The sequence below is a fragment of the Fringilla coelebs genome (genome assembly GCF_963513975.1).
Source record: "Fringilla coelebs genome assembly, chromosome: 2".
Classification (NCBI taxonomy): Eukaryota; Metazoa; Chordata; class Aves; order Passeriformes; family Fringillidae; genus Fringilla; species Fringilla coelebs.
The window spans coordinates 59,878,058-59,904,821 of NC_140029.1; the positions used below are offsets into that span (position 1 = coordinate 59,878,058).

The 26,764-nt window shown below is 38.5% G+C and overlaps 1 protein-coding gene across 1 annotated transcript; it reads right to left on the reverse strand.

Moving 5' to 3' along the window:
• On the reverse strand, positions 1–26,077 carry SUGT1 (SGT1 homolog, MIS12 kinetochore complex assembly cochaperone). Its single transcript, XM_084226129.1, has 13 exons — positions 25,936–26,077; positions 25,806–25,851; positions 22,328–22,418; positions 21,578–21,647; positions 21,190–21,260; positions 17,081–17,134; positions 15,367–15,383; positions 14,234–14,268; positions 13,714–13,810; positions 12,625–12,732; positions 2,915–3,005; positions 1,458–1,639; positions 1–859 (listed from the first exon to the last, which is right to left on the reverse strand). Exons 1-13 carry the CDS (start codon positions 25,977–25,979, stop codon positions 758–760), a joined length of 1,008 nt encoding a protein of 335 aa, XP_084082255.1. The 5' UTR covers positions 25,980–26,077; the 3' UTR covers positions 1–757.
• Between the last annotated feature and the right edge of the window lie 687 nt (positions 26,078–26,764).

Below are 26,764 nucleotides of genomic sequence, written 5' to 3' on the forward strand. Positions count from 1 at the left end.
TATATTTTGAATTTAGAAGGTAGACAGAGGACCTACTTTTCTGTAAAAATTTCCAGTCACAACAAATTTTCTATTTTCCATGACTGTGACTACAGTTCAACTTATCACAGAGGTGGAACGACTCCAAAGTGGGTGTTTTGTGTCTGCATCAAGAATAGTAATCTCATCCTCTTCACTGAATGCACACTTAGTTCCTATATATGCCAGCTTTTCTTTTGAAGCACTACATCCACATCCTTACCTTATCCTTACCTATATGCTTTAAGCGATTCCCCTATCAAAAAAACAATACTAAAAATGAAATAAAGCAGGTTCCTTATAGAAAAAGTTGTATTTACAGTTTTATTTAGCAGGGTTAAGGAGCAAACAATTTTAACACTGTTGTGAAAAGTGTTTTTACCCAAAATTGCCAAGATCTAATAAGTTATTGAACAGAAATACCAGGTGTAAGGCAATAATCCTGACCAGCCATTAGAGATCACCCTATCCCAAAGAGGAGAGCTGATAAAGGTGGTAGAAAATTTGGACTGATGGACTCAATTCCCAGAAATTAAGACAGATGATAAAAATAGGGTTCCACTCTTGAGTATATCTTTAAGATCTGCAGATGAAGGAATTTCTAAAGCACGCAAAATGTACAGACAATTCCTGTTTTCAAGGGAACATTCAGTGCTTTGAATCCAAGAATGCTATGTCCATACATAGTGGTCAGTACATGACTATGGCAACACATAGATGGTAAAGATCAGAAATAGGATTAGAATTTTTTCCATTCCACGTCATCAGGAGGATTTACTTCTACCTTCCTTTTACCAACATCAGACCAGTTGGTGCTCAGAACTGTGCCACCAGACTCCATCTGCAATATGAGAGAGAGCTTGTTTAGTTTGCTGAGCATTCTAGTAATATAAAAGCCACAGTTCCTACAGCAAACTTCAAAGAGTAGTGATTACACAGAAATTGTGTACTATGAAATAAAATTTGACAGAGCCATCATTCCATAATCTCCAGCCCAGCAGTACTTTTATCACTGCTGGACACAGTGAGATGCTGCTTCATTAACAAGAAGCTCTTAAAGGGTCAGTCACTTTCTTGCCTGTGATGGCTACAAATTAAACTAGATTCAAGCAATCAAGAGGAATTTGATCCTTTCACCCCCTGGCAAGTCTTCAAGCTCTACATGAGCCAAACATCTACTTCTTTTGGTAACACTGATTGAAATGAAGAGACCAGGGACAAAACACAACCTTGGACTTATAAAGAGTCACATTCATCAGAGTACAGCCCTGTAGCTTTCAGTGAGTGTAGCTGTACCAATATTTCCAACAGAACCACAGCCAAAATTTATTCATTTACAGACCCAAAATTTTGGCTTTTCCCAACATATGCAAAGTTTAGTAAGCCATATCAGTGTGCAAAAGTCACAGATTTCTTCAGAGAAAACAATGAAGACTTACAAATGATTTGTTCATGGCACGTTTTACTTCATCTGTACCATCAGAATAGATTTGCTGGAAGAGTTTATTTAAAGCAGCATCTCCTTCTAACTTCTCATTTTTCTCCTCTTCTTTGATTTCAACTACCAGTTTGTCCCAGTTCCTTGTATAGTGAGACGATGATGGGTATAAGTGCTGGGTATCTGAAAACAGAAGTGTTAGTTAACTAAGCATTTTCTCACAACTTTAAGAGCATCAGAGAACACAGACACATGTACCTGATGAATCAGAGATGATAATGGGACATTAAAATGCAAATGGACTCCTCTGAACTGATATAAGCATTGCAGAAACAAAAATAAAGGAAACTAAAAAATGCAGTTTATTTTTAGGTAAACAGTTATGTAATTTTGTTATCCAACGCACACCAAAAAAGCTGGCCAACAGCAACACAGATAACTGATATCAAAGACATATTGGCTGACAGAAAAAAAACCAAAACAGCTGCCTAGAGCCATAGAATAAGTTGAGCTAAATTTAAAAAAAAATCTGAAAACAATATATCAGGAAATACAAATTCTGTCAAAGATAGAATATTTATCTGTATTGAAAAACTCCAATGTATTAGTCTCCAAGCAAAATCCAATACTTAGGGAAACAATAATTATTTAAGAAACAGGTCACATAACAACTGCTGTCCTGGGTCTGGACAGGACACAGTTAATTTTTTGCAGTAGTGGTAAGGGGTGGGGCCTAGAGCTCAGTGGGCATGGCCAGGAAGATACTCTACACCAGGGCACATCTTTGCTGGGGTGGGAGTAAGGGACTCTGGCAGCCCAGAAGAAGGGGAGGGCTGCCAGTCAAGAAAAAGGTGTTGAGAAGGGGGAAGCCGTCCATCCCCTGGTTCTTGTTACTGGTGCATTTTGCATGTAAATCACACTCTCTTTTGTAGCCTTTTGTTATTATTGTTGTCGCTGTTACTGTTTTCTAATTTAATTGCTGTTTCAAGTAAAGTGTTTTTAATCTCAACCCTTCACCTATTGTGCCTCAAATTCTTAACTCCATCCCACTGCAGTGAGAAAGGGGAGGGGAAAGGAGTGAGACCACAATCGGGAGAGTCCCAATGGAGCACCGAATTGGGAGGTATCATTCCTCAACCACAACACAAACACTTAACAATGTACAGAACTGCAAAACAGGGACCCAAGCAGATAAGCAGAATTAATGACAAGCATATATATACCCTTAACAATTCATCAGATTAACAGAGGTTATGACTAAATTTAATACCTATGTTTCCCTAATGGCTTGCAGACTGTCTATCAATTCTTGACAGTGAAACCAAGACTATTAAGCTTTTCATTGCAAATATGAAGCTGTGATTTTATAAAAAATATTTAATGCAAAACTATGATTAATAACTGTAACTCACTCAATACAAATAAACCATTTAATACTAAATAGCTCAGAGAACAAACCTGGTGTAAATTGTTTTAACTTGGGAGAATCTCCCTGGCCCTCCAGCTTCTCCCATCTTACAGCCTCTGGCTTCTTCATTTTTATCTCAATCTACAAAATACAAGACAAGAACAAATCAATCCAGATGCAAACAATTCTGCCATGCAGTTCCAAGTAGTTGGATCCTGTAGCTGTAAGAAAATACAAACATTTGGCTTTAGAAACACAGCCTCTAATATGAAACCTGTATCACAGCCAAATTTACCTACCTTACAAGATGAAGTTACTTGAGTTCAAGTCACACATCAAACAAGCTCCCATGTGCCTGTGCAGCTTTTGTATCAGACTTCTACCCTTCTGTTCAGGACCACTTAACTTTCTTTTGCTTACTCTTCACTTGATTCTTTTTGTAAATTATGGCATCCCAAAGGTAACGATCAGTCCCAATGTCTCTACACTGCCAGGCTCCAAGGTATTGCCTTTCAAGCATCCCTTTCTTGGCAGTCAGCTCTAATAAGCAGCAGTTTTGAAAGACTACAAAATCCAACTTTATCTAAGTTTACATTTCATTTACCAAAAAATTCCATGTTTGATGTGTACTACACAAACCAGAGAAACACCCTGGGACTATGCAGATCTTCCCACTGGAGAAATTCAGAAGCTGTATTCATTTGGTTCAATGAACAAACACTGCTATGGAGAAAATTGTCAAGTATTCATTGACAAAACTGGCAATTAAAAATGGATGTGGTTGCAATTACCATAGGAGAAACAAAATTAAGTGAAGTATGTCATGCCCTATTCACAACTTCACATAATCCCTTTAGACAATCATACTGAAATGTTTTTTTCATAATTAACCTTCTCCTTTGGTTACAGGGTTACAAAGTTGCAAAACAAGGACTGTCTAACGTCACTCCTATTCACTTAAGGAGATGTCACAAAGCTCATATGATGCTATTAATTAACTGAAATCAGTGTTTGCTAAACTTCAGTGCTTCCTTATTTGCAAACAGCTCAGCAGAAGCAAGTTCTTAGTTCTACCTAAAGCCACTACAACCTGGGGATCCCTGCAGACCCAAGAACAAAGGCACCACTGTAAAAGCTAACCTTAGATTCAAAACAGCAAGCTCATTGCACAGAATTATGTTGATCTGAAATTTGAACTTTATTTAATTCATTGTTAAATCAGTCACTGGTAAGCAACAGACTGAGGCATCTTACTAAAATATAAAAAGTTAGCTCATTGAAGTTTTAATGCTTCCGTGTTTGCAATCACAATGAATTTTAAGGAACAGAAAATTCAGTTATGAATGTTTCTTTTTATTTTTTATCCCTCAGGAAGCTACAAATTCCCAAGGTAAGTTTAAATACTTATTTTCCACCACTAACATGTACTGAGAACAACAAAAAGTCTAAGATAAGAGGCATGAAATGTCCTTCAAGGCAGGTGAGAGCTTCAGTAAACTTCTAAGTCCAAACCCCACATGTATTTGATTTCCCACTCCCTGCAACTGTTGGATTTTTCAATACTTTCAGCCACTTGACAAGTCACAAATTACGTATCATAGTATCCATTTTGAAAGTAACATCACAGAACCAAAAATAACCAAATAAAATCCAAATGCTATTAGTCTGGACGACCAACCTACCATTCTTAAACAAGGCCCATATTTCAGAGTTTAATATCGCAATCTGTGTGGATGCAGCGATTGCGATTTCTGTTAAACTATGCAGGAGAATTACTCTTCAGTAAACCAAAAGAAGTCAGTAAAGCTACCTCCACTGGATTCTTTTAAAAACATTTTTAAAATTGCAACCTTGACGTTTGCACCTACACTCATAGATCTAATGCTCTGCTATAAGCTTAAGGAAGCAAAACATATTTGAATATCTACATATAAGACAATCAAGTAGTTCCACAAGTGGCAGAACTAGCAGGTTTTCTTTCCCCAGTGGATTTGGATCTCCTGAGCCAAACATTTAAGTTAATTAGCTACTTACAAAGGAACTAATTAGTTACAAGTGAACATGAGTATTAATTTAAAACCACTCTCCTCTGTTTCTTATATAAACTCTTCTCAACTGAGGAGACTATTACCGATTGAGTTCCGCATTTCAGCTGAGGGTCTAAAGTTAAGATTTTATACTCTACCTATTAGTGCATCTCCCAATATGTTTTAGAGGAGGGGGGGTGGAAAGCAGATGCTTGATACTCAAACTGCTCTCCCCAATATCTCTTCAATTTCTTTGTTTATTTTTTCTTTCACTAACTCCTCTTGCCCTTATACTTCAGGCTTTCCACCAATACCTGCCAGTATCTCAAATACAGCTTATTTCATCCACACCAAAAATGACCTCAAACGCAATATAATGCTTGATGGACATTTTTCTTCTCATAATACAATCCTCCTCAACGAGTCCTTATAAAGACCATTGGCTATTCATCACAGTACTCTGCCCATGCATAAAAAGAAAATAAAGAACAACTTTAGTTTTGCTGCTCCATGAATTCCCCTTCTTTTCTAATCTGCTAGCCCTTACATTTTCCTCCCTAAAACAGTACTGCACAATAAACAGCCCTAAGGAGAAGCCAATGACACAAACTAATTCCCAATGTAGGATGCAGATTTCTTAACTCTAAACCATTTCAATCCTGCCAAGCTGGAAGTGCATACAGCTGAAGAACTGAGACAGAATGTATTTCTGACATGATTAAACTTCTACTCTGTCTACTACATCCACTTCAATTGAAGTTACTCATTAGGCGAAGTGGCAGGCAGGAGCAAAGCTAGGGAAATCATTAACTTCATACCATTATACAACCACATTTTCCAAAAATATAAAGCTATAAAGTTCTGCTTGTGAAGGCGCGTGTTTCTTCAACTTGAGAGCTCTATTTGATCTAAGAAGGAACAACTCAAGTGAGTCCCAATTACCTGCACAAATGGCAATGAATGCATTTTAATGAAGGTTTTAATACAGATACTGATAGCTATCACACAGAAAAGAAACACATCAGCACAGACATTTGTGTCATACCTAGCAAAAAAGTACTGTTAGCTTTTTCCTCTCCTTTGAAAAAAATTCACTCGGGCAAGAGAAATACATCAACGCTTTGCCAACTACTTTGATTCAACATTTATATTTCATAAAACGTATGCCTGCGTGCCTCATGCCAACTTTAGTATATAAGACAGGAAAATTTAACTGCAAATTAAATGCTCTGCATGCCACCTAGGGCAAGCCTAATTCCTCAGCTTCTCCTTGTAGCTCAAGCTGTGCAGCCACCTGACCATCTTGGCAGCCCTCTGCTAGGACTTGCTTCACTACATCAGTGCCTTTCTTGTACTGGTAAACCTACAATGGAACATGGTACTCCAGATCTAGAAAAAATCCCAGTGCAGATATAATACACTTTCTCTTTAAAGTCTCTTGTCTTTTGGGTTCAAGGACAGCAAAGCAAAAAGGAAAAGACACATGGAATTTTGAGAGTAATTCATGCACTACTTGCTTGAAATACCATCTTGAGAGAACCTTACCCCTCTGACAATAGGGTTAAATGAGGGATTTATTGTCTAGAAGAAACACCACCCACAGTGAAAGGACACAGGTAAATTTCTATTCAGAGTTTTCTAGTCATAAAAGTAATCAATTTTTTAAAGCCTACCAGAGATTTGGACATGTTTGTTTGGGGCTTAATCCAAGTGCTAGCTATCAGAAAAACCATACAGTTCCTCTCAAAACATATCCTGAACCATTTCATTGATAGCATAAAAATAGAACAACACCTTATTTTAGGATGACTGACATAAAAGAGTGTTTAATCCAGTTTTAAGAAATAATTCCTCCCCTTTGGAAAAGATCAACACTAGTTAGGCAACATTTATTTTCTAGGTAGATACTTATTGTTAAAAAGTTGAAACCTCCCATGCTTGATTTCACTTGAACTTTCCTTCTGGGACTGGCAGTGGCAGTCTAACTGAGACACATCAAAAGGGGAAGAATTTTTATCTTCCTGCCTAAATGGAGATTCTGGTGTACACTGACAAACTGCAAGGGTTTTTGGTTTTTTTCCTAATTTTTACTGTCTTATATTTTACAGTCCATGGTAAAGGCAAGTTCATTTACCACTGGCAAATTTCTGTCAAGCTCTGGTCAAAACTGGCAAAGCTTAAACAACAGTCCAGCCATTAATTTTAAGACATACTAAAAGTAACCTTCTCAACTCTGGTGTTCTGCTGCATCAAACACCTGAAAACAGGAATTTGGTGTTTCTAATCAACTACTTTGTTATTTACTGAACTACTGACTGCCTTCTCTGAGTCGTACATTTTAAGTGTTTAGAGTTGTCCTTCTGTGATCATCTCACGAATTTCATAGGATAAAATAGAACAGTCTTCTAAAAATATCAGAACTATTCAAATGTGCCTCTAAGAGCACATATGCCTACAGTTTTGGTGTCCTAATTATTCAAAGATCTTTTATATATTGCTTGTACTCTAAATTCCAGCATTTTTGGTCCATAACTTTAAACAAAATATATTAAGATGAAAGTAATTCTACAGTGTTATCACATACAATGATAATTAAGAAATTTATTGTATAGGGAATATACTGCAACAGAAGGGATTTATTTGGTTTCTTTGCCAGCTATGTCTATGGGGAACTGGGGGAAAAAGGTTCAAGTTTCCTCTGACTGATATTACATAGCCAACACAAAGTTTTTAAATTTTAGAGGAGAAGCTAGCAACAGAGATCATTTTGGTATACTAAGGCTATTTGTCACTTTATTCTCCATGTAAACCATCATTATTCCAGTAGTTCTTGAGACAGATAAACCCCCTTATGCATCGTTTTCTTTTACGCATCTATATAAAGCATGGGCACTAACTTATACACATGTATAAAATAATAATTCTCAGAGTATTACCAAGTTTAAATCTGTCTCAAATCCATCTTCATTCATACAAAAGGAAAGAATAAAATCAAACTTATTGTTCAATAAGTAAATATCACGCCAATCATAGTGAAGGTTTCGATGTGGTCTATCCAAGAAACTGCTCCAACTAGCCCTGCCTAAAGAATGTGAGAAATTTCAGAAAATTATCAATTCACCTTAAATATTAGTTTATAATTTATAGAAAACGCTCTAGAGTGTACATGGGAGATATCAATCTCCATGAAACTCTTACAGTGAAAACAAGTACTCGAGAGCAGCCAAGTCTGCATTCAAGTCCCTACAAGCAATTTAATGCAAGTACCCTAAACAGGAAAGTATCTTTTAAGGACTGCAGTGGTAAGATCCAACTTCAGTTAAAATAGATATGTTCCTCTGTATATCTGTGTACATTTGCCTCTGAATAGAGACTCTGATGACAGTCCAAGAGCATGCGAAACAGTTCCACTCTTTGCCTTTTCCCTTACATTCAGCAATAGTCATCAGTTGCAGTTAGCTTCACAAGGTATTCCAGCATTTGTAAATCAAAATATTGGTTCAAGGAAAAAAACAACATTCCACTGATGCACACAACCATATTCTTGGCATCAAGCTGCTGCGCGTGTGCGTCTCCCTCAGACATCTCTGTTAAGCAACAAATGTCAACTGTAAAAGAGGCTGAAGCTTTCTAACACCTTCCCAGTCTGTGGCACAACTTTGATCTTTAATTAAAGGACAGTTCTGGGGTAAAGAAACCACATTTTACCACTTTTTCAAATAGCTCTACACTGCTGCAGGTCACTGCTTGCAAAAAGCCCAAAGCATAACAAACTGAAAACTCACAGTAATTGTCCTCAGTCTATCTGTAGAGAGGGGGAAAACCAGAAGGCACTACCTCAAGTTTCCTTCAAGGTCATAAGCACCAGCACTAAAAGCACACAGTCATCTTCACTCTCCTAAGTCTAAGGAGAAGAAAATCCCAAGCAACACCTAGAACTCATCAGAAGACCTACAGAAACTGCTCATGTTTCACAAGTCTCCTGGAGAACATTGCAGAATATTCCCCTGGTATCCCAAATGCACTGGCTGATAGACTGAGCAGAAGAGGGAAAAGAAAGTGAGGCTGATTGTGCATGTTTAATAACACTAGAAATCCTTACACTATTTGTACATTTCTACTCTCCTGACATATTTTCTGGACAAAGATTGACTAGTTGTTTATTAAACATATTTAGTCACTCATTTAAAATTTTTATGCCTTTTTCCTTCTATGAAGGGAGCATGATGTCAGTATGCACACTGAACTACAGAATAACTGCACCCAGGCAACTTGCAAAGAGCAAACCTGGTCCAGCCTTTACATTTTGGCTCCCTCTTCTGGAAAGAGGTAAAAAACCAAGCAGCACTAGTAAAGTGGCGTTCCTCCTGTGAAAAGCTGAACGCAACAGTTTTCAGCTGCCATTTGAAAGACACAAATCTCAAATTTCTACACTGCTTTTAGGAGGAGCTGTTACTTTTTGCTCGATCAGATTGTTACAGTCAGACACCTCTGACAGATGAAGAGTACAATCAATAACATCAATTGATCTAGTTATGATCTATCAACTGTGCTGCTAATGTACAAAATGCTATGCAGATATAGCAGTACCTGCAAAAGAAGGGCTCAATACAGTGGTATTCAGCATTTTCTAACACAAACATTAACCTGAGGCCTTAGGCCATCAGAATTAAATGCTGAACAACAACAGATAACTCTAAGTAACTTGCCACTAAATGTGAGGAGGAACCATAAGCAACTCAAAGTCTCAAAGTTCAATTTCCCAGCAGTGTTATCTATTGAACAGCAAATAAATTTTCTAATTAGGCTAAAAAAAAAAAAAAAAAGGCTTCAAGTATGGCAATAATAGATACAGTCACTATTAAAGGCAGCCTATATCATCTGTAAAACTGTTGACAGTTGGAGGATATAAAATATTAGAGGATGCATGAAGACAAATTTACAGTTTTTATCTCAAAACTGGACTTCATCCACACATTATGCTGTTCTTGAGTTGGCATCAAATATTTTACATCTTCCAGTTCACAGCTTGAAGTCAAAGTCTGCAGATGACAAACACTAACTTATTTTTGCTCACACAGTAATTATTGAAACAGAGTAAAACATCTATCTATGCTACCTCTGTAACACTTGCTAGTCCTGTTTTTTTCCAAACAGACTATGTATCTCAGAGCTTGACACAGTATGGATTGATACAAAGGTATACTTTTAATTTCCACACTGCGAAAGAAACAATCCTTATGTTAGCAATTGTATTTTTCACTACTGTCAACACTCGCTGAAAGAACCAGTTCAGGAGTCTATGAGTTCTGTCTGCTCCTTGCAGTCACTTTAGAATTTGTAGTTCTGCAAATACAGTTAAGGCTGTTTTCTCCTCCTGAATTCGCAACCTTACCTTCATGCCTTTGCATTAGTCAAGTGCTGCTGAATCTCAAGCAGTATTGAGAAAACCCTCTACAGCTCCTCTTCGTTCCAAAATACGCAGGATTGTTCTACTCTCTGCCAGTTCTGCTGTTTCATTCTCTATCCCTTTATTTTCTTAGTTGTACAAAGTTCATGGACCCAAACTATTCACCACACAGCCTGCTCATATGTTCCACTGTTTCCTCATATATTTGCTCACATCAGTGAAAAAGAAAGGCCAGAGTCTTTGTTGCCCAGTGATGACAATATGATACTAGTGGCAATGTGGCTCACACATTCAAAGCAGCTGCACAAAATAAAGCAGCATGAACAAATCAAGTTATTCTCACCTGAAATTAATAATCCGCAGGAATAGATCCATTTCCATCCCACAAAAATTCAACTTCTTTAGGACTGCATAGTAACTAGCTCATGTAATTGGGAAGATAATGAGATTAGGTCTTTCTTTCCAAGTCCTTACAAAAGGAATTCATGTAAATAGTACAAAATAATATGTGAATGGTTGGAGAAGTTTTAATCAGTAAGATTAATTTACTCAAAATACTACCTCACTATTTGCCATGCTGCCCATAAAAGCCAAGTATATACACAAAGCTAAGGAAAGAAAACTGAACTTCTGGTAATCAAACACTAAGATTGCATCATTCCCTTAGTTAGTATTTTTCTAAGAAAAATATTCTAAACCTGTAAAGGAGTCTTTGCATACTTAACATCGAGCTGCTTTTAGGTTTTTTTTTTCTTACATACTCCATCTGGTGGTCAAAACAAGAACTAGCTGGGGCATGGTTTAAACTGTATTCCTTCACTATGGCCTCACAGGCAGCTTTATACTACTCCTTTCTACAAAAGTAAGGACATGCTGAAGCCTTTGTTTCTGCAGTTAGAACACCTTCTGTGTAACCTCTCGCCCATTTTATCTCTAAACTAGTCTCTCACAAGTATTTAGGAACAGTAACATTTGAAAATAAATGCAAAATATTTACAGTTCAGACACTGCCTGAATGTAACTCAGCCTTCCACCCCAGTTTTGGAACATCAAAGTAAACTAGGCGGCAGACTACTAGAGATTATTTCAGAGATAAGCCCAGGGTAGAGATGGCAGTGTGGAAAAAACAAAATCAAGTGAATTTCACAGTACTCAGTTCATGTAGATGCTTCCTAAGAAAGTAATGGTAAACTTCAAAAGAAAATGAAAAGTCTAACACAAGCTAGGTTAAGAACATAAATAAAACAGGACCTCACAGCTACTGTTCCTGACAAGGTCTGTCCTCATTCCACTCAAATTTATACAAATACTAATGGACTACCAGAATTTCTACACAGTTTGAGCCATGTAAGCTACCACACAATAGGGGGGATAAGTAAAGTCCTCAATCACACAGCCTGCCCAGATTTCTTTGTACAAGGAGTGGAAAAACAAAACAAACTTTCTGTGGCAATCCTCTCATGCCATCCTGAAGTCCCACTTCCGTGAAATTACGCAAAAATTAATATAGGCACCTGAGAATAGAACAGGTAAAATGGAACATGACTATACAAGAGAATTTCCATAAGCTCTGCTTATGGAACCACTGTTGAAATACAAGAGAAGAATCAACATCATATTCCAGCACTGGGGATTCAGGCTTGGCTCTGTGGACAAAGCATATGTCTGTCTATCCATTATGCCAACAAGAAATGCTATACCAGACCACTGTTCCTTATTCTTCTATACTTGTAATATAAAAGAAGTAAAACACTGAGATGGAAGAATTCTCTCACACCATGCCATTTTCAAGTGTCTCCAGGCATGTACTATTTCCAGAAACAGCATGGAATACACTCTCTTGAAAAGCCATGGAAAGTTAACCACATAGTAAACCTTCACCAGCAGGAAGCTATGAAAGGGTAGAGAACAATTTCAGTGAAATCTTTCAAGTCTGACTTTTATTTTTTGGACACACAAAGATAACAATGCTTCACCAGGCAAGATTGGCTCCTGGAAGTTTTGTAAAAGGGTGTTCATGTTTTCCTAATACCTGAATTTTAATAGTGAAGATTACAGACTTCTTTCTCTAGCAACAAGTGAAAGAATCTTCAACATAACTCCTTAATTTGCACTTCAATAAGCACTATCACATTACTATTTCTTATATCTGCACAACTTTAGAATGTCTCCCACCAGCTGAAAGACACTTGAAGGAAAAAAAAAAGCATTTCTATATGAAAAGCAAGATATTATGACTGTTGCAGAGAGACAAGACAATAGAACAGAAACATTTTCAGGATTGCAACAGTCAAGGAAACAATTTACACTTTAAGAAGCTTACCTTTGTTGAAAGCACTTTAAACGTACTTTGCTCTGGCACTATAGAATGAAGAAGATCAAGCTTTAAGTTGAAGTCTTCACCTGATGGAAGTCTCACTGATGCATTCATCTATTAAAAGTTGAAAACACGTCTCTGGTCATCTTTGACAGCAGCTCCATTTTCAAGTAAAGGACAGTCATTTCACACAGAGATTAAGTGATTAAGTTAATATCATTTCAGACCGTGCCACTACTGCATTATTGGATGAGATGTTTCTAAGGTACATTAGAAAATGAACGGAAGATTTCAGTCCTTGCTACATGTACTCAAAAACCCTACTATCTTGTCAGCTAGATCTTAAGTCTTTTGGGAAGGAATTATACAACAAATGGAGTTATCAACATTAATAATGGAACATGAAAACAATCTGCAGCTTCTCTTCTAATACAAGCAAACTACAGAACAAGTGCTCAGACTATTTTAACAACTTAAACCAATAATAATAACCAAGTATTTCTGGTATTTAATGAAGTATCAAGTTAGTTAAGAATAAGAACCCAACTTTTTGATATTGTCAGTTAAATTAAACATGAAATTCTTTGGTACAACATATGATACTTCATTAAAGGGATTACTGTACTTCCTTAAAAAATATATTTTGCTGCCACGATTTTTTTAGTGGTGCCAAATGGAAGAAAAACCCACCCAGCAATATCCAGTCTATTTCTCTAACTGTCCTAGAGCAAAACATTACTAATTCATACCTATTTTAAGAATACCTTGTTTCTGCCCAGTCCTGCTCCACACGCATGTACAGTCTAACGCTTAAATCCAGATCAGTTCTTCCTCTACTCCTCCACACAGGCAGCTGAAACCCAGATGTTCCCTTGCAGCACACACACCTCATAGTGCTTGTGTTTAAATTCAATGGATGCTGCTGCGGCAACCCATCCCAATTCACCTGGCTGGGCATACACTCATGTGCAGCACCACTGTACAGAAGAGAAGCTCAGGCAGGACAGCTCCCTCCCCCATTCTTTTTGTGATACTGCAGCATGTACTGCATCTCAGGGAATTTAGGGATGAGTATCAATAACCAATACAAATCACCTTTCTCTCCAAAAATTGCACACTGACATCATCCTTCTGTGCATTCTTGATCATTATGGTCACAATTACTTGAGATTCTGTTTGGTACCAGTCATATCTTGAAAAAGAAAAAAAGAAGGAATAATTTTTTTTTTTTTTTTTAATCACACAGCATATAAAATTAGATCACTTTCCTAAACCATTCACTTCTTAGTTCAGAATCTTTGATACAACTCAAAAACATTACCTATACCAGGCACAATGGAACAGGCTTTGAATTAAGCTCAGCATGAAAATAAGAAAACAGAAGCCAGAATGCTGATGCTATTCCCTCTCTCCTGGTTAAGTTTAACCTCCTTAAAGTACCATTTAGCCTGAACAAAAGTGATGGCACTGAGTAACACTTCACTTGGACTGCCACATTTCTGAAGTTACGCCAAAATAACCTCCTACAGTCATTATCCTGCCTCTCCAATCCCCAAGCCAAAGTGCAAATATGCCAATTACATTAAATTTCACAGTAAAGCTGAAGTCAACTTACTTGATCTTTGGTGGCAGAGGCTGCTGCTGCATATTCTAGTTGAAGCACATTCAGTTGGAAAGAAAGTTACATCAATGTAAGTGAAAATATACCCGGAAGTACTTTTTAAAGCACAAATAATTTTCACTGACTGCTCCCCTTTTCTTGATTCCAACTGCTCCCCTTCCCTGATTTATGTGTGAATATTAACTTACAGGTGAAGTTCTCCACTGTTTAATTATTTATGGCAGATTACAAATCAAAAAGTTTCAATTTACATTAAATGTGTTAGTCTGTAGCTTGAATATATTTTATAAATAGCAATTAAGTTCAACTTAAACTCATTTCTTCCTGGATAAGATGTATACCTGGAAAACATCCAGTGACTATACTGCTAATCTACAAATCATGAAGGAAACCTGAAATAGATCTGAGAACTCAAGGTTCAACTTTTGAACAAAAAATCCTTCTAAATCTAAGATTTGTCTTTACATACTACCACCATGCTTCCTGTAAATTTTTCTCTTCTACCCTATTCTCAAAATGTAAAAAATTTAGGTTAACTATTAAAGAGGTAGCAGAATATCCAATGCAAAGCCCCCCACATATTTTTTGTCCCTCCCCCCCCCAAAAAAAAAACAAACCAAAACAAAACAAAAAAAAAACACAGAAGGAGAAGTCAATTTCAACATTTCTTATGAAGACTTTCTATAAAAAAAAAAAGACAACTGAAAGTTGAGCAGGTTGTAATAGAAAAAATGTCTACACAAACCACTTGCAAGCTTCTGGGGAAAAAAAAAACTTACTTCCTAACAGTTCCAATCAAGTTAGTAGTGACAACACAATTAACCACAACTGGTTAATTTGTAAATTAGGCTGCAGACTGCAAGCCAGAGAGTTACATTTTACCTCAATGGATGCACAGTAATTGCCAGATTTGTTAACCATTCCTCAGTTTCCAGGGCTCAAATTTTGCAGCCTTGTTCTCAAAAGCACTCATGTTCAGAAGAAAAGTTAAATACTTCAGAATTGCACACAATATGAAAGATTCTTTTTAAAGCTTGGAAGTGAAGCCACTGAAGCATAAAATATATAAAATATACTCTAGCATAACAGAAAAGTCAAAATAATAAACATTGAGGAAAATATCTTACCGGATCAGTCTGTGATGCTGGAAAAAAAAGAAATTGCATTTTCAGAAAAAGACATATTGAACTTACAAGGCACAATCTTACCCTAGCTGCTTCAGTTACTCCTGACATCCTTCATTCACTCCGGTCTCAACAGCGGAGGAGGTAGAAACTCATCAGTTCTACCTCTAGTATTTTGCTGTCATGACACTCTACTTTTTAATCAGACTTCAAGCAGCAACTTGTGCAAACCAACAACTCTAATATAAAGCATGTTCTGATTAACTGAATCAAGAAACTTTCCATTACATTCCCTTGCTTACCTGAAATGGATACAGGCATTTTTTAATTAAAACAACATCACATGAAAAAATAGGTTAAAAAAAGCACTGTCTGGGAGTCTGCACTAGGTTTATCATCCATCCATCCACAGGAATAGCACAAAGCTCTGATCACATTTTTATCTCATGCTAGGGAAACTGCACTGGGTAATGAGATGGAAATTTCCCACTGGGGAGTGAGATGGAAATTCACTCACATGACCCTAAAGATACCGTAGTGCTTGTATCTAAACTATAGCGCAGTATCCTCCCATCTTATAACTATTTTTTCTAAAATATATCAGATTAAATATGTTTGAAAAGAAACAAACTTAACAATGACAAAAAAAATTAGCTGCAAAGAAGAAATCAGCTTTGTTACTGCCTTTGGTGGTTTGTTTGCTTTGTTTTGCTGGCGTATCAGAGAATTAAGAAAATGGTTCAAGAAAGACAAGAGAGTGAATATTCAGGATAAAACAAAACACTGGAAAATATAAATACAATGTTAAAGATAAAAGTGTATTGTAACTTCTTTCAGAAGAAATTGTCGCCCAAAGTAACTCTTTGCAAAAAAGACCATGCATGCCAATCACTTACCTAATTCCTGTAAATAAACCTAGCAAAAAAAGGTCTCAAAAAGCAGAAATCTGCTCATCCCTATATAACACAAAAGGGTTCTCTTCTATATGGTTTTTAGTCAACACATTGACACAAACTTGTTCTACTGTCCCATCCTCCAGTGTGCAGCACAGAGGAGGGAACATCATAACAGGCGGAGGAAAAAAACGACACAAGTTATTCTGCTCTGCTCTCTTTCATCAGAATCCCCAGGCAGCCTAAGCTCTGTGGGTGAGTTAATTGTCAGGGCTGCCTATCTGTAGGAAGGTATGAAAGGAAATTATGCTTACACTCAGTGACTACCATGGGTAAGTCACCAGTACAGCCATTAGCATCTATGGTACTTTCCACATGGAATCAAGAAGCAAAATCTCCAAATTTCTACCTCTTTCCAACTTTATCTTCTGCAAGACTTAAAAACTTATTTTGATGTAGGCTTTAGATAGCAAGCTGACACACACTTCTACAGTTAAAATTAGTTCACAGTTGTGTATGAAAATAAGTTAAAATTAATTATGATTGTCTGATCTTTAAATAGGTACTCTCCTGGCACAGCTAATTATTACACTAAAAACCCTATATAAATCTTCCTGTAAATCTGAATGAAGCAAACAAGTGCTAAGGGTGTCTACTCCAAGATAACAACAGATAGAAAAATGACTTCTAAAAAAGATTTTTCTTCCAGAACTAATTATTTTGTTCTAAATAACAGGAAAGCAGTGAAGCTTTGAGAAACATGACACAGCTTCCAAGCACAGGGTATATCAAATCCCCCACTAAGTAAACATGGTTTTTCTTACCATTCAGCGTTTCTTCACATCTTTTAATCCAAATAGTAAAGGTATCATCTACATCTAGAAGAGATCAAACACAGTAATATTAAAACTCTTTCAAGCATTACATGTATTGCATGAAGAAAAAGTCCTCTCAGTTGCCAACTGGAACAAATCCATCCCAAACGTGTATCAATTTACTAAAAAAGGAGTTATTTCCTATAACCTTGTAAGCTCTGTCATTTCACTTGGACTTTAATTCTTTTTGTATGTGCTACATTTCATTAAATTCTAATTAATCTGAAGGAGACTACATTTTATCTGACACAAATATGTTATTGCTTTCCAATCTGTTCAACTCCTAAGTAGCTGTTTAGAAAGCAAGACATACATTTTTACCATTTTTACACATATTTCCTTTTTTTTTTTTAATTACTTTTTCAAACAGTCACATGCTTCCTCTCCAGAGAAATGTAAAGAGAAATGGTCTGTTGTGTAGACAACCAAAATTTGTACAACTTTTGACAAACATCAAGTATTCCCTCCTGGAAGCAAGCCTCCCAGACAGAAATTAATTCACTGGAAAATAGCTAAAAAGATGTTAGTGTAACAACAGAGCAATCACCTTATTTCAACAATATTCCCAAAAACTCTTTCACCATGAAGAAAGTAAAAAAGTAGCAACAATACTGACCAGTTACTAAGAATAGCTGAACTTTTTCTAGTTTTACAAACGAATTCAAATTGTTAACTATGAGGCAAAGGACATGAAGCTCAGCAGAAGTTCCCAGCAGACATGCATATAACACCAAGTCTGACTCCACTGCAGCTACACAATGTACCCCAACCCTCCAAATATAAAATGTACATCAATTTTGAGGTGCACCTTAGGTCATAAAATTGCTACCCCACTCCTCAAGCCATTTCATCTCCACTTTTCTTCTGCCATCTGACCAGACATCTTAAGAGTTATCTAATTTTTTTACCAAAAGAATGGGCAAACCCTGAAGCAGGCTGCCCAAAGAGACTGTGGGATCTTCAGTCTTGGAGATACATGGAAAACAATAGTAAAAGGCCCCAAGCAAACACATGCAAGTTCAAAATTAATATTATTTTTGGTCAGAGCACAGAATGATATGAATTCCAGAGCTCCCTGGAACCTAAATTCATCTATATTTTCAAAACTTAGCACCACAACCTAAAAAGACTTCCAAACTTCGCAGTCAAAGCAAAGTCTCCACTGATTCAGCCTCCCTCCTCAGGAGTTGAGGAATTCTCTTTTTAACCATGGCCTATGACTAGATTGCTATGCAATACAAACCTAAAAAGAAAAGTCCAGAGTTACCTTCCCTATTTTTATAGAAGATCACACTCTTTCCCTGCATTCTGGCATATTTTATAATTTGAGGCAAATGAATTTTGTTCTCTAAAATTGTATTATCCTCCCAGATAACTTATTTCTACTAAAAACTGTAGTTCAGAAAACCTTCCTGGGTGTTCACAGACAAAAATCTACTAACTCCTACAATACAAGAAAAGTAAGAAGTTTCTTTTAAAAGTTGCCTCATTCCAGCTTTACTAAATTCATTCAGTGGTCACAGAAAAAAAAAAAAAAACACGAAAATTAGAGAATAATTGTCCTAAATCTAAATAGCATACTGAAGAGTACCAGATTACACTCATTCTTAACTAAGGGAATAGGAACTGCAAAAATCTGCATGCATCACACAGTTGAACAAAAGAAGTATTGCTTTCTAATGTTATTTCATAAAATAAAGAAACATTGTATATTCCACACTCATCCCACTAAGTCCTACTTTGATATCCTTGTAGGTGGGTAATGGGAATGTTGCTGTGGTACCCTGGGCCTGTCAGTCCTGCCAGTGATGAGCACAAGTAGGAAGCTCATCCTTGTCAGCATTCCAGATTGAGATTTAAAACAGCCCTCACATTAGCAAAGAACAGAACCATGTATCCATGTACCTCTGCCCACTTGTGTGGCAAAGAAACTGGCTTTGCCAGCAAAGAATTCCCCACCACAGCAATTCTTCCCAAGGCAGCAACAGCTGAAGCCACTCTTCATCACCTGCCTAGCATATTTTGCAAATTTTCCCTCAATGCTTTGTTCATTTTGCATTAGCTGCATTTAACTGGAAGTTAATTGTGTTGCCAAAATGCCTACGCTCCCAATTGTTTTCCCCTGGGATCCATGAAGCATTCCACAAAGGTAAACTCTGTTACTGACACAAACTTGCCAGCAAATTAGGTAACATATGAAAGAGAATAAACTAAGTCTGTAATTTTAAAAAGGCCTCCAGGAGACTCCTCATCTCACAGCAGGCTACAGAATTTTGTAATGAGATAGAGGAAGCACAGCAGAAAGTATCTCCAGACAAGAGAGTAATCAGGAAGTGCTAGGAAGCTTCAGAAACTCTTCAACTGAGTAAGCAGCAAAACAACAGCAAATTAAATTCAAATAGGTAGAAATGAAACAATTCAACACAGGAAAATGTGCTGTATTTCAGGGATTCTGAATTAGCAAAGAGGACCCTGGTATTCACTGACTTATCTAAAAAGATATCTGCAGCTCTGTGTTGTACTCTACAAGATCAATAGAATGTGAGGTTACCCATGCCATGAAAAACCTCAAATTGATACTGGCTGCCTGTGGTAGGGCAAGAATATGAAAAATAAAGATTAGGCATTCAATTAAATTCTGCAGTGATGAGCTTGGAGATGCACAAAAAGTAACCTACCAAGTAAGGAAAGCAACATAGGTCGGTGGAAGGAATCTCTGCCTTTCACGGAAAGTTACAAAATAAAGAACTGGACTAGACTGCAAAGACAAACCTGTCTCTACTGTAAAATTATTGGAGACCACCTAGTTATCCAGACTACCAATACAGAAAGAGTTTCATGAAACTTCTTCTTTTCAACTCTTGTTCCAGGGCAGCCTAAACTGACAGCTGTGAGTTGCTGCAATTTCACACCTCCCTTCTACCACTGGCCCAACACTGCTCTGCCACTTCACTTTTGACAGCTTCAGCACTCAGACCCTTTGTTGGGCCATTTCAAGACATTCATCCAGAAGGAAAGACTTTAAAAATAGTAGCTTTCTGCAGACTTAATGCACTAAAATAAGAAGCTAAACAAGCACAAGACTAATAAGGAGCATGATCACTTGGCATCAAGCACTAGCTTACACTTCTGTGAAACTCCACTTTTAAATCAGAGGATTAGATCATTTATTTGGAAGATGCAAAGTAATTCTATTTTTGCTAAGTCTACATGTCCCAGCCACTACTATTACAGATAAGACTACAACCTGAACAGATCTGAGACCACGACAATTCTTATCAGATTAGGACACTTTGCTCTGCATAACCTTTCAAGGTGCTTTTTTTTTTTAACATATTTTCTTGCTGTCTGAAAGAGAGGATGAGGTTTTATTTATAATGGGGGATAGGAGAGAAGAGAAAGGAGTCACAACCATCTTGCAATTGCTTTGTTTTGTGCTTCCCCATGTGTCCTACCAAAGCCTTTTGTTTTTAACAACTCCTTTTCTGCTTACTGAATAGAGTCAGGTTTTAAAAAAGTTGCAAGTGTTCCCAAACTAAAAAGTACCCAAGTCCAGCCAGAAAGCCAACGCTCTAAGACCAAAAGAGAGATATAATAAATAGGCTTCTGTAAATAAGTGGTATATAACGTAAAGTAAAAACCCACTTTGTCAGTTTGAATACCCACCAAGTTGCACATTCTTTCTAAAGACTGATCTATTAAACTGTTAAGAAGAAATTCCAGCTATATGTAAATAGCCTGCTCAATTAAAAATTTTTTCTATGACACTTAACCCTACAACATTACTAATATTTATCTTCAAGACCTCCAGGAAGCAAGAAAACATTTATAAAGAAAAAAAATAAATCAGCTACTAATTGCTAAGAACTTTGATACACATTTTTAAACGGTTTAACACTTTCATGCAGTGATTGCATAAAGGCTCTCCAAAGTCAGACAGCTGATGTTAGGGACCCAATACATTAGCCTTTAAAAAAAATCTTTGGTCTCCATTTTAATCTAACACACTACCCATTATTTTAACAAAAGGAATACACACAAGAAACTTTAATACTTACTGTCCAGCCTCTGTCCCTCTCTGAAAGACTCTAAAGCAGATGCATAGTTTTTGATATGATATTCACCTAACCTGACACAAATAAAGAAAAATACAATAAAACAGTGATTACTTTTCTGTGGAGTCCACATTCTATAGATAACATGCTGTATTAGTTAAAATAACACGTAAGAATTTAAATTACCAAAAGGTGTGGTTTTGAAATGGCAAGGGCATTAAAATAATCACCCCAAACTAAATGGATTTATTACAAATGGGTTGCAAGCAGCATGGCTTTGAATTTATTCATTCTCAGTGTTGTAAAAAGCTTGCACAGAACCATAACCCAAACTCTAGTATTGACCTAGAGATTAGCACAATATTCCCAAAGTACCATAAATGATACATACCCTTTTCTAAGGAGCGCTACAGCATTATTTGGGTTGAGTTCCAGAGACTTTTTTGCATCAGCAACTGCATCTGTTGAAAGTCAGTTTAAAGTTGAGAAACATAATGTTATAAAAAGCAATAAACTGTCAAGTCTCTTAGTAGTAAAATTCTTCTCGGATGAACTATGTTATCGTTCTTAGCTTGCACACAAATCACACTGTCAGAATTAAGTCTAGCGACAACTGCCACACATGAATCCCTCACAGAGCTGCAGAGCTCTTATGTAAGATGCAGCATGACTTCCATTTAGCTACTCTGCTTAGATGTGAAGCATGATTCTGTTTGTTTGGTTTTTACTGGAAAGAAAAAATAAACCAGATCTTGTTCAGTCAATCTTTTCCCAGACATTATTCACTTAGCACATTCCTACCATGACAGGATTCAGTCTCTACCAAGAACACAATGATGGAAGACACAACAGAAAAATCTCAAGATCTGCCTAAGAAGTCTGCTTATACAAAACTGCTAAGATAACACTAGACTGAAATCAAATAGAAAGCTGGGACTCTAGAAAACCCATTTCACTGAAAGTTTTGCTGTAACAAAACAATCTAAGAAAATGACAAGATTATGTACCAACACCAAAACCAGCATATTAAGTTTCAGATAAGCTTCTCTCGTTACTGTATTTGGCTTCAGACTGAAGACATCTCCTGTAAAACATGCATTACGATACACTTGTAAAAGGATTCTTAGAGTGAAGATGTTACCAGCATATTTCTGTAGAAGAATATGAGCATAAGCTCGTTGACAATAACATTCAGCATCATCTGGATTCTTTTCCAAAGCTGTTGTCAGTTCCTGTAAACACACATTAAAAAAAAAATGAAACACTACTTCAGAAATCCTCATAAAAACACAGTATGAAACTCTGTCAAGTAAGAGACATTTCAGAAGATAAAATCCTAACTGGCATTTCTGTTTACCTGTTGCTTAGCTCTCAAGCACAAAGCTAAACATCAGAGCCTCAAGTACAAGGAACCTGCCAATTATACCAAACTCAAGCAGACTGTTTCTTACAGTGAAGGAAGTGGGATTTCAAATGCTCTAAACATGAAATCTAACACAGATGATCCTCTCTATTCCAAAAACCTTCCTACAATTCTAAGCATACTTGTACACAGGTCTGCTGGATTTAAGAGAGCAGCGCAGTATTAGGAATTTGGAAGTCAATGCACAGTATGTCAGAACAGTTGTGTGGAGATAAGATTCTATGAAATACGATGTAACACGCATTATAGCGTGGAAGAGATTGTTTCAATTTATGCTGAGCACAAAAGCAGCAGAAGGAAAGATTTATGGAGCACAGGGTTCAGAGGAGGTATTACTGAACAACGGAAATAAGCATAAAGTAGTCCTTTGTTAGGGGAATCACAGGATATATGGATTGAAATAATACTACATTGCTCTCTCTGAGAAAAGTTCAGGACTTTGCACACAGAATAATATCACAGCAACTTGAAGCACACACCTGGAAAGAGCATCTCAATTCTCTCCTTATTGGTGAGAGAACTTCTTCCATTTGCTAGAAGGCAGTCTTCCCAAAGGGACTACAGTACATTGCTACAGTATAGTAACTCTGTTTGCTAAGCTGACTTCTACTCAGACTTCCACCTGGAATCTAGCAAGTATGAAAGTAGCTAAGATACAAACTTTAAAGCTGCAGAAATATTTGTACAGCACAGTTGCCAAAACTGTCCCACCAAGACAGAAAAAAGCAGGGAAGGAGGACTTGCCTTAGCTTTAATTCAGACCAGTGTCTTTTCCTAACAGATGTCATATAAAGTGTTTATGCTACCTAGGATTTACAGGGCCAGAACAGCTTCTTCTAGCAGTGGCACAAATTCTTACAATGTAAGATACACACACCTCTAGAGATACAGCACATGAATCTAAATCCTTGGCGGTATCTGAAGAAAGGGGCAGGCAGTAGGCAGCAGTAACTTGATCTACTTGTACCAATGCCTTCCTGAGATTTAAAGTCATTCAAAAGCAGCTGTCATTATGGAAATACTCATGGCTACAGGTATTCCACATGGCAGGGGTGTAAGGCCCCACACATATTAAAATTGATTCATATTATGCTGAGAGGTGAAGTACTTCTGACATTTGAAACCAAGCAGGGTCTGACTCTGACACTGAACACCACAGGCACATCCAGGTGCAAAGGCACTGCTTTGACAGATCATCTCTCCCCCCAAACACTATTTCCTGTGATTTATGCTGATGACAGATGCACCAATTAGAGCCAGCAACATATGAATGGATCCTCCTACAAAACTAACCCTTACCCCAGGAAAGCAAAGCAAAGCCAAGCATTTTCAACAGTGTAAAACTTCTCTCTTTGTGTGCTTTTTATCAGTAAGTCACATCTCATCCAGGCACACACATGGAGCAAGTAACTCCTGTAAGCTATTTGAGAAGACAAGTAATCACTGGGAACTCCAGACTACGGACATCAGCAACAGTTACTTAGAACATGCTTAGACTTTGCCCTCACACTCAAGTAAGTGCTTTCTGCATATTTTGACTCTAAAGGCCCTTACCATGTGACCAAATTGCAGATCTGTTTCTAAATACACTGGAAAATTCAGTAAAGAGTTTGCATGAATTAAAGGTGCTTCTGTCTCCACATAGTAGCTTACATTTTCAACTTAAAATGAGAAGTGATTCATGAGTTCACAGCTTTGTCATTTAGACAGTATTAGCAGATGGATGATGATCTTTCAATTGCATCAGATCCAGGTGCAGAAAGCCAAAGCACAATCTCCAGGAGTTAAAGCAATCAAAAATCCCAAGGACATAGTGCAGAAATGCCAGGCCAACTGGACAGAAGCCCAGCCAGGTATGAAAGCATTACACAGCACCACTTCTACAGAACTGTCCCCCAGATTAGAAATGGGGGGGACATGAACATAAAGACCACACATAAGCCCATGCAAGCACAGTGGAGCACCTGGAGACCTGAGCCTCTAAGTCAGCAAAATGCTACCCTGAGCTGTGGCACTTACCAGTTCAGAGAGCACCAAGCACCATCTGCCTACTCAGTACAGGGATTTGAAAACAAGGCCTAAACTGACACCAGTATTACTGTGTCAGGCATTAAATAATGCCTATAGGATGTGTTACATAATGTTCTGAAGCACTGAATGCACAAAAAACTGAAATATAAGCTAGAAAAGCAAAACAACTATGTTAATCTAGGAAAAAATACAAAACCACATTCTGACACTATTTCTTAATATATCTGAAGACCTTTTAGCGTCAGGGATTTTTGGTTTGTTTGCTGCTGGCTTTTTTTAACCACAGAATGTGAAACCTACTCTTTTTTTTACATCTTGAATTAGTTTTATTCTGCTATACAGATTTGGCTATTCCAAACTGGTTTTTAAATGTCATTTATCTTTTGAAAAACTTCTACAAGTTACAGCCTAAACCCCAAAGAACTGAAAAATTAAGCTTCACCATTTTCTTTGAGGAAAGATAATTTGGTATCACTTAATGGTTCTACCACCCACTCTCTTCAAGCAGTACTAACCTTTTACATCTTCTCCCCTCCCAAGTAGTTAAATAGAAACACTTATCCACCCTCCAGTTCTGTCTTCTCATCAACCATCTGTTTTAAGTAAAAATTACCTTAGAAAACAGATTAAAACATATTAACTGATGAAGTCATAGATCAGGCCAGGTTGGAAGGGAATTCAAAGGATCATCTCAGCTAACCTTTCATGGGAAAGCCTGCCTGGATAAGAGTTTCTAGCAACCTGCCCATTCGTGTCTTGAAAACCTCCAGTGATGGGGACTCCACCACGCCTGTGGGGAGGTGTTTCAGGTGAATGATCCTTTCTCACCACATAAAAATTATTTCTGTCGAGATGAAAGGAAGATCAGTCGAGGTGCCCACAAAATATAGGCAGAGCAAAAAAAATAGACCACGGCAGAATAAAAAACTAGGATGAAATACTTCTCTTCAATAAGCTTAGGGGTTTTACACCCACAAATCTTAACTGATCTAGTTGTGAGAACTACCATCTACCTTCACGGAAAACAAAGTTTGTGTTGCTTTCTCCCCCCCACCCCTTCTTCGCCACACAGGCGGCACAAGTGCTGTGCCAGGTCCGCGCCGGGCTCCCCCGCAGCCCGACCTCACCTGAGCCAGGCTCCCGGGAACCCCGGCCCGGCCCTCACCTGCGCCGCCGCCCCCGGGTCCCGGTCGACGTCCGCGTCCGAGAACCTGCCAAGGAAACACAACGCCGTCAGCGAGCGGGAGGGCGGGCGGCGGGGCCGCGGGGGAGGCAGGGCCGGGGAGGGCGCTCACCGCGGCGGGACCGCTCCCGCTGCCGCTCCCGCCGCCTCCTCCATGCCGCCCGTCGCCCCTAGGAAACTTCTGGAGCCGCCGAGGCGCCCGCGCCGCACGCACCGCGCAAGGCCGCGCCGCGCGGGGGCTGCCGGGAGGCGCGGGGAGCGGCCGCGCAGGCCCCGCCCCGCCCCGAGCGGAGGCCGCGGCGGAGCGAAGCGGGGCGGGGCGGAGCGGGGCGGGGCGGGGCGGGGCGGAGCGGGGCGGGGCGGGGCGGAGCGCGGCGCCCCTGCCCGCCTCTTCCTGCCCCGCAGCGCCCGCCCCCCGCCTGCCCGCCGCGGGGAACCTCGGCGCCTCGGGCTTTGACAGATTTGTGTCAAAATCGGCAATTTTTTTTTTCAGTCGCTAACCGGTAGCAGTAGCTGGAGCAGTTAAGTAGTTGCGCAGTTGCGTTGTGAGCATCGTACGCGTTGCTGATGTTTCGCTTTAAAGGAAAAGGGAAGACTGTCACCGGAGGAATTGGCTGGCTGGACGGGAACCGCCAGGAGTGCCGTCAGCAGGGCTGGGCGGTAACCGGGGGAAAGGGCATGGCGGCAGTGGGACATCGGCAGCGCTGAGTCCCGAGCACCGCCTCGGAGCGGACCCCAGGCTCAGAGGGAGGGAAGAACTGCGCCCGCGGGCGTGCGAAGCAAGAGATCGCAGATCACTTTGGTTGGAAATGATCATCGAGTCCAGTCCCTGACCACCACGATAACCAGGCCAAGTCTAGTATTTCCTTAAACACCTCCAGGGCCGGTGACTCCACCACCTCCCTGGGCAGCCCATTCCAATGTCTACTTGCCCTCATTCT